Raw genomic sequence first — 7,933 nt, forward strand, 5'->3', positions numbered from 1 at the left:
GACACTAGATGCTCCATGTCCTTCTCTGGGACACAGGCTCTTCCAGTGATGGGTATGACTGGAGCCACTGCCTCTGCTGTCTCGTCTCCAAGTGCCAGAAAGCCTGAGAAGGAAACAGGACGCTGGCTTTTGGCCATGCTCCCATCGGCGTAAGTGCCCCAGTAATGTTCTTCTAGCTCCACTCAAGGACTTGACCCCTCTATCAAGGTTCCAGGTAGACTCAAGGCTTCTCCCCCTTGCATGAAACTTGGGCCTCTTCTGTGGAGGTCTGTTCGCCTTGACTTTCAAGGGATCCCTTGGATTTCAGTTTGGCACCCACTATTTTTACATTTTGGTTCCAGGCTGGCCTGGTTGGACTGCAGGACAGCTCTGTTGCTAAAGGTCAGTGCAGAGCATTTGGCCACCTTGCTTTGGAGATGTTTCTTTTTGAGTTCGGAGGTCAAATTTGAGTAGTAGATATCTTCCAAGGATTTATCATTCTTTCTGAGGATGTTGCTGGCCAATCGGAAGAGGAAAATCACTCCGTAGATGCCAATGATGGTGAGAATGTACCAGGCAGCGCTGGTCCCATCTGGAAGTTTCAGGGCCCTGGTGGAGTTGGTGCCATTCTTCCCCTCCATGTGGTCCCTCAGCAGGTAGCCTAGGCCAGTGCTGGCCTGGGTCGGGTGGGGGGCTCCCTGAGGAGTCCACTTGATTACTGAGAAACAGAGAGATCCAGATGAGACCCAGAATCCTGGCCTGAGGGCTGCCTGGCCAAGCCTATGAGAGTGTGATCCTCACATCAGTGGGAAACATGGGGCTGCCTACAGGGGCTCTCTCTGTTGAATGGGCAGGAGCCTGACAACATATATATCAATATATTTTTAAAAATCAAAAGGGTTCGAAAACACCAAGTTCTTAAATGGGAGATGCAACATTGTACAGATATCGATTGCCCCTAAAGTAATCTATGCAGCTAACATAATTGCAGTAAAAATATCAGTAGAATTTCTTTGCGAAATAGACAAACTATGAATATTGAAAACATCAGCTCTCAAGACTAATTGGGAAACATCTGAGAGCGCCCAATCCTAACCGCTAGACCACCAGGGAGGGAAACATCTGAAAACAATGAGTGGTGAGTGGAAATTAGCCTAGCCAGAAATTTAAAAGGAGCCAGCCAGAAAAATAATTTACTTTTTTTTTGCATTGAATGAGTGCTTTATTTGCCCACAGCCCAGCTGCCATGGCTTAACTGGGCTTTGCAAAGGGCATGGGGGCTCTTCAGAACCAGGTGCAAGTCTCCCTAAAAAGTCCCCCCCGGGGGCGCCTGGGTGGCGCAGTCGGTTGAGCGTCCGACTTCAGCCAGGTCACGATCTCGCGGTCCGGGAGTTCGAGCCCCACGTCGGGCTCTGGGCTGATGGTTCAGAGCCTGGAGCCTGTTTCCGATTCTGTGTCTCCCTCTCTCTCTGCCCCTCCCCCGTTCATGCTCTGTCTCTCTCTGTCCCAAAAATAAATAATAAAAAAAAAAAAAACGTTGAAACAAAAAACAGTCCAGATCAAAGATTTTAACATAAAAAAAGAAACAATTTAAAGTACTAGAAAAATCAAGGCAGATTTTGTTCCTTTGGTATTGCGGTGTGGGATATCCCTTTCTAAGTACAACGTGAAAATTCAGAAGGAAAAAAAAAGCAGGGAGAAAATGTTAAATTCAACTACATAGGAAACTTTAAAGTTATGGCATACTATAAAATCCAAAGACAAATGGAAAACTAGAGGAAAACTGCAATTTTATCATGAAATTTCTTAAATTAAAAAAAATGGGGGGGGGGGCACCTGGGTGGCTCAGTCTGTTAAGTGACCATCTTCAGCTCAGGTCATGATCTCCCAGTTTGTGAGTTCAAGCCCCGCATCAGGCTCTCTGCTGTCAGCACAGAGCCTGGTTCAGATCCTCTGTCTCCCTTTCTCTCTGCCCCTCCCCCCACTCACTCGCTCTTTCTCAAAAAATAAAATAAACATTTAAAAAGTACTTTTTTTTATGGGGCGCCTGGGTGGCTCAGTCAGTTAAGCATCCGACTTGGGCTCAGGTCATGATCCCACAGCTTGTGAGTTCGAGCCCCGCGTCAGGCTCTGTGCTGACAGCTGGGAGCCTGGAGCCTGCTTCGAATTCTGTGTCTCCCCTTCTCTCTGCCCTTCCCCCACTTGCACTTCCTCTCTCTCTGTCTCTCAACAATAAATAAATATTTTTCAAAATTAAAAAAAAATACTTTTTTAGAGAGAGAGAGCAGGGGAGTAGCAGAGGGAGAGAAAGAGAGAAAATCTTAAGCAGGTTCCATGCTCCGTGCAGAGCCTGATGCAGGGCTCAATCCCACGACCCTAGGATTATGACTTGAGCCGAAATCAAGAGTCAGACGCTCCCAAATGAGCCCCCCCAACCAAAGGTGCCCCATCACTAAATTTCTTAATAGCCTTCAATCTTATTAGAAAAGTCCAAAGCCTCAGTTGAAAAACATGCATAGGGGCGTGGGCAATGAGGTGATGGAAAATCAAGGGGATCTGGAACATAAAAAAAGTCTTCTCAGTCTTCCTCATAATAAGGTAAATGCAAATGAAAACCACATCAAGGTAACATTTTCTGATCTATAAAGTTTGAAAACGAATGTTTCAGAATATACTTTCAGGCATTTGCTCAATGCTGGAAAGAGTGGAAATTCATACAACCGATACGGAAGGCACAGTCAGGATATCTATCGACATTACAAATGCACTTACCTTTGACCAAGCAGCTGTCCCTGTAGGAATTTATCCTAAGATATGCTGGAAAACGTCCACAATAATGATGTTTAAACATTGCTTGTGATGATCAATGCTTAGGAACAGCCTGAATAACGTCAATTGGGGGATAGTTTAACACCTTTTGGAAAGTCCATCATGTGGAATACGACGGAGCCATAAAAAGTAATAGAGTTTTTTTTGGGGGGGGTACTAAATATTAATATATGAAAAAGTAAGCTGGGGCATCTGGGTAGCTCAGTCGGTTGAGCGTCTGACTCCGGCTCAGGTCATGATCTCACAGAAGGGCGAGTTCGAGCCCCGCGTCCGGCTCTGTGCTGACGGCTCAGAGCCTGGAGCCTGCTTCGGATTCTGAGTCTCCTCTCTCTCTGCCCCTCCCCTGCTCATGCTCTGTCTCTCTCTGTCTCAAAAAATAAATATAAACATTAAAAAAAAATTTAGAAAAAGTAAGCTGACCATGTTGCAGTATATAATCATATGCATAAAAGAGGGGAGGATATTTTATTTGCTTGAAGCTCATATACGCATAAAATATCCCTGGGAGAATACACAAGAAATTGGTACCTGTGGAGGCACTTGGGGAAGAGTATGAGGGATGAGATGTACTTCTCATGAGTGCCCTCTGGTACATTTTGTACCATGTGTATTTATCTTCAAAAAGAAGTTAATTTAAAAAGGAAAGGGTACAAGTGGGCACTTCTCCGGTTTCCGTGGTGAGGTGCCCCTGGGTAATGACACCGTGTGCCCTTCCAAGACCAGAAGATTAAAATCTTAATTGCTGTTTAATTCAAAACTGTTTTCTCTCCTAGGAGAGCCAGTACAAATGGAATGAAAGCCACAGAAGTAGGACATAAAAAAGTGAGACATTTTCTAATTGAACTTGACCAGCTCAAATCCCCATTTCTCGCCCTGTGTGAACACAGACGTATTCAGATGGGTCATAGGATAAATCCCACAGACACATTATGAGCTCAGAACTCTACTGTGAGTTGTTAGAGAAGGATGTGATGTGTTCAAATACATAGAAAGTACACCCAACCAAGAACTACGGGACATTAAATTATTTTAAAAGTAGTCCATTTCCACATGAAGGAAACTCACAGCCTTCATTATTGCAGTCCACTGTTCTTCACTTTTCTTTTAAAAAAATAATAAAGGGCGTCCGGGTAGCTCAGTCGGTTGAACCTCCGACTTTGCCTCGGGTCATGATCTCACGGGTCATGATCTCACGGTTCATGAGTTCAAGTCCCGCGTCGGGCTCCGTGCTGACAGCTCAGAGCCTGGAGCCTGCTTCCGATTCTGTGTCTCCCTCTCTCTCTCTCTCTCTCTCTCTCTCTCTCTGCCCCTCCCCCACTCACACTCTGTCTCTGTCTCTCAAAAATAAATACGTGTTAAAAAAAATAAAAAATAAATAAAAATAAATAAGAATGAGCTGGTTGTATCTTAATGGATAAGCACATCCTGTAAAAAGGCAAACCTTTCTATCTGTGCCATCTGGCACTTCTAATTTCATGCTGTGAAATAGAGCGGTCATTCTAGAACAGCCCCTCCGTGCACTGAAGCAGAATACTCACATTCCACGAGGTGGTCTGTTCCTTGACTCCTGGGGAGGCGAGTTTAAGCAGCGGCCGTGGAAAGAGAAGACAGAATGAGAACTCTTCCCTGCAAGATCCAACTGACGTCTGGCCGCACGGAGTTTCCTGAGCAGGGAGTAACATGATACCTGGAGAATTTTGGGGCAATACCAAATAGAAACTTAGCAGAGAAGAGCGGGACTCATTTTCTCTCCTTTAGTTAATCAAGAGATCGAAATCTGTCTCCTGTTGGCTCAGAACACAAAGTACTTCCTGGCTTAAGCTTGTTGAGAAGGCCTAACGCAACGGAGTGTTTAAAAACAATGCTGGTACCAAGGAGTCTCCAGCTCTCCCTGAGGCTGGCTCACCAGCTTATAGCCTGGATGGTTCCTGAATTCCCCTGTTCTGCACCTGTCGCAGGTGTGGCAGACGGTCAGGTGTGGCAGTGGCCTGTTGTCACCGGGTCAGGAAACTCCATGGTCAAGAGTCACCAGCTTCCTCTTGGACTGTCTCCCGGATGAGGAAACCCAGACAGGAAGACACAGGCATGGGGGTGGGGGGTGGGGGGACATAGCTGAGGGACCTGGGTTCCCCCTCAGGGATCAGTGGGCAGTGGGATGACAGGTCGAGCTGTGAAGAGTGGTGCTTCCTTTTCCCACACCCGTGAGTCACAGCCCACACTGGAATCGGAGTAAATTTAACCAGAAAGTGCTAGAACAATGAGTCTGGGAGGAAAAAAGAAAAAAAAGCAGGGAGCTTTGGTAGGGTCTGTGCAGCCACTGTTCCCAGCCCTACTCCTGAATCCTCGCTAATAAGATCAGCACCTGCCAAACATGTAAGGGTTGTTGGGTTTAAAAAAAATTTTTTTTAACGTTTATTTATTTTTGAGACAGGGAGAGACAGAGCATGAACGGGGGAGGGTCAGAGAGAGGGAGACACAGAATCTGAAACAGGCTCCAGGCTCTGAGCTGTCAGCACAGAGCCCGACGCGGGGCTCGAACTCACGGACCGTGAGATCATGACCTGCGCTGAAGTCGGACACTCAACCGACTGAGCCACCCAGGCACCCCAAGGGTTGTTGGCTTTTAAGATGTCATTTGGTCAAACTTCCATCAGGAGGCGACGAGATAAGCAAATTATAAAACAGACCACAAGGTCCGGCAATTCCACTCTTGGGTCTGTATCTAGGAGAGATGGGAACAAACACCTGGACAAAAACTTGCGTTTGGATGTTCACAGCAGGATTACTCGTAATAGCTAACAAGTGGCAGCGGTCCAAATGTCTATCCACTGATGATTGGGCAGTAAAATGCGGTCTATCCATACGATGGAATATTATTTGACAGTGAAAAGGAGCGAAGTACGGACACGTGTTGCCACGTGGATGGACCTTGAAAACATTACAAATGGAAGGCTCCAGTTACAAAGAACAATACATTGTATGGTTCCACGTGCATGAAATGTCCAGAACAGACTGATCTATAAAGACAGAAAGTAGACTAGTGGTTGCCATGGGCTGGGGTGGGGGTTGTGGGGTGATAACTATGGGGTAAAGGGTTTCTTTTAGGGATGATAAAGGGTGCTAAATTAATTGTGGTGCTGGTTGCACAACTCTTCTGCGAATATACTAAAAGCTACTGAATTGTACGCTGTAAGTGGGTGACCTTTGTGGGATCCGAATTCTATTTCAATAACGTAACACAGGTATAAGACAACGGAATACTCTGCGGCTGTGACAAAGAAATGCGGAGGCTGTTTGTGTACTGATGTGTAAAGTTCCCCAACGTGTACTATGGAATGAAAAGAGCAAAGAAGAGGGTATTGTCACCCTTTCTAAAAAAGTAGGGAAATCATATAGATCTAGTTGGCTTCTTTTGGCATCAGAAAGCTTTAAGGATGGCTGGAGACGGTAAGAACGGGAGTTATTTGGAGAAGAAGACAATTGGGTAGATGGAGAACAGGAGTGGGGGTAGAATTCTCCCTGTATTTTTTTTTACGTATATAAAGAAATTTAACCGTCTCTGTGTGCTCCCTATTCAGTAACACACACATCCATTACTTAGATGGAAATCTTTGTCACCATTCTATTTGGGCTCCTGTGGTCTCTCTGTAGGGGGACAGCTGGACCGTGGTTCTTCCCGTTGTGCCACGCAGACAGGGATTTCCCACACCGACCAGAAGGGGTCCCTGGATGACAAAAGGCAAAGGGCGGATCAGGGTCAGAAGCCAGGACGCTGGTCCCAGCTGTGCGCTCGCCCTGTGATCCTGGCAATTCCTTTCCCACCGTGATTAACAGTTGCCTCACCTGTAAGGTGGGGGAGCAGTGGGATCCGGTCCCGTCTGGTTCCATACAGGAAGGAAGCCTGGGGAGGCAGGGGAAGGGGAGGCGTGGGGAGGAGCCACTTCTGTGGAGGTGTCTGAATGGGAGGGCTGTCAAGGCCAGCCGCCTCAGGGCAGGGAGGGCGGGCCTCGGCGGCTGGCGCCTCCGGAGTTGGAGGCTTCAAGGAGTATGTCATCTGGTGAGGTCAGAAGGTTTCCGCATTCAGCTCAGCAGGATGATGGCACAGGATGCGGGGCTCACTAAGCTCCAGAAAAATGGGGGAGGCCAAAAAAGGGGGCCTGTGGTCTCATCCACACTCTACAAGGGGTACTAGCTAAGGTTAGGGCATAGCTCTGTACTGGGTGCTCTCGGCCCGCTTTCTGCCTCTCTAATCCCGTGAGGCAGGAGTGTCATTCCCCCTTAAGGAGGGGGTGATGCTCTTTCAGGCTCGGAGAAGTGACTTGCCCAGTGTCGCACAGCTCACAGGCGCCAGGGGTGCGATGTCTGAAGCCAAAGGCGTTCTTGTTCCACACCCTGAATGTCATTTTTGAGCTGGACCCAGAGCCCCACGAATCCTCCCAACCGCTTGCCCTGCAGGTTGTCATTGCTGAGGCATATCCATGACCTTGAAACCCTTCCCGTTGGCCAAAGTGGAACCGTGATGTTAAAAGTCAGGACAGTGGATCTCCTCCAGCTGAAGGTAAGTAACTAAAGGTGGAAGGAGGAGGACCCTAGGGTGCTGGTCATAATCTGTTCCATGGATTTGACCAGTTTGGGGCTCTTCATAGCATCATACACTTGGGCCACATTCACTTTTCTGCATGCATGTTACATTTCGATGTGAACCTCACCCTGTGTCTTTAACACAGAAAGCCTTGAGAGACTATGGGAAAATAAAGTGGAAGGCTTATACAGAAAATTCAAACGCTATTTTAAAAATCTTTTTTCCATGTCTATTCATTTTTGAGAGACAGAGAGAGACACAGCATGCGTGGGGAAGGGGCAGAGAGAGAGGGGGGGACTCAGAATCCGAAACAGGCTCCAGGTTCCGAGCTGACAGCACAGAGCCCGACGCGGGGCTCGAACTCACGAACCATGAGATCACGACCCGAGCCAAAGTTGGACTCAACCAACTGAGCCACCCAGGTGCCCCTACAAATGCTAATTTAAAAAAAGAATTCTACACTCTGTCATGGCCGTGGCCACATGGCATCATCTAATGAAAGTGCTCTGTGCCTGGGGTTGAAGAGGTGGTCAAGATCATGGT

General features: G+C 47.3%; 1 protein-coding gene across 1 annotated transcript; it reads right to left on the reverse strand.

Moving 5' to 3' along the window:
* Positions 1-284: 284 nt before the first annotated feature.
* Positions 285-7,211, reverse strand: SMIM34 (small integral membrane protein 34). The gene is made up of 4 exons (XM_047874069.1): positions 7,128-7,211; positions 6,652-6,709; positions 6,474-6,533; positions 285-697 (listed from the first exon to the last, which is right to left on the reverse strand). The coding sequence occupies exons 1-4, from the start codon at positions 7,209-7,211 to the stop codon at positions 285-287; spliced, it is 615 nt and encodes a 204-aa protein (XP_047730025.1).
* Between the last annotated feature and the right edge of the window lie 722 nt (positions 7,212-7,933).

Source organism: Prionailurus viverrinus, chromosome C2 (assembly GCF_022837055.1).
Source record: "Prionailurus viverrinus isolate Anna chromosome C2, UM_Priviv_1.0, whole genome shotgun sequence".
NCBI lineage: Eukaryota > Metazoa > Chordata > Mammalia > Carnivora > Felidae > Prionailurus > Prionailurus viverrinus.

What these genes read in the sequence shown, in the direction of transcription:
- SMIM34 (XM_047874069.1), bottom strand. Translation starts at nt 7,211, where the DNA reads ATGACATTCAGGGTGTGGAACAAGAACGCCTTTGGCTTCAGACATCGC. An exon ending in AGCTGTGCGACACTGGGCAA is followed by an intron (nt 6,710 to 7,127) that starts GTCACTTCTCCG and finishes CTGCCTCCCCAG; the next exon opens with GCTTCCTTCCTGTATGGAAC. An exon ending in GCACAACGGGAAGAACCACG is followed by an intron (nt 698 to 6,473) that starts GTCCAGCTGTCC and finishes TCTGTTTCTCAG; the next exon opens with TAATCAAGTGGACTCCTCAG.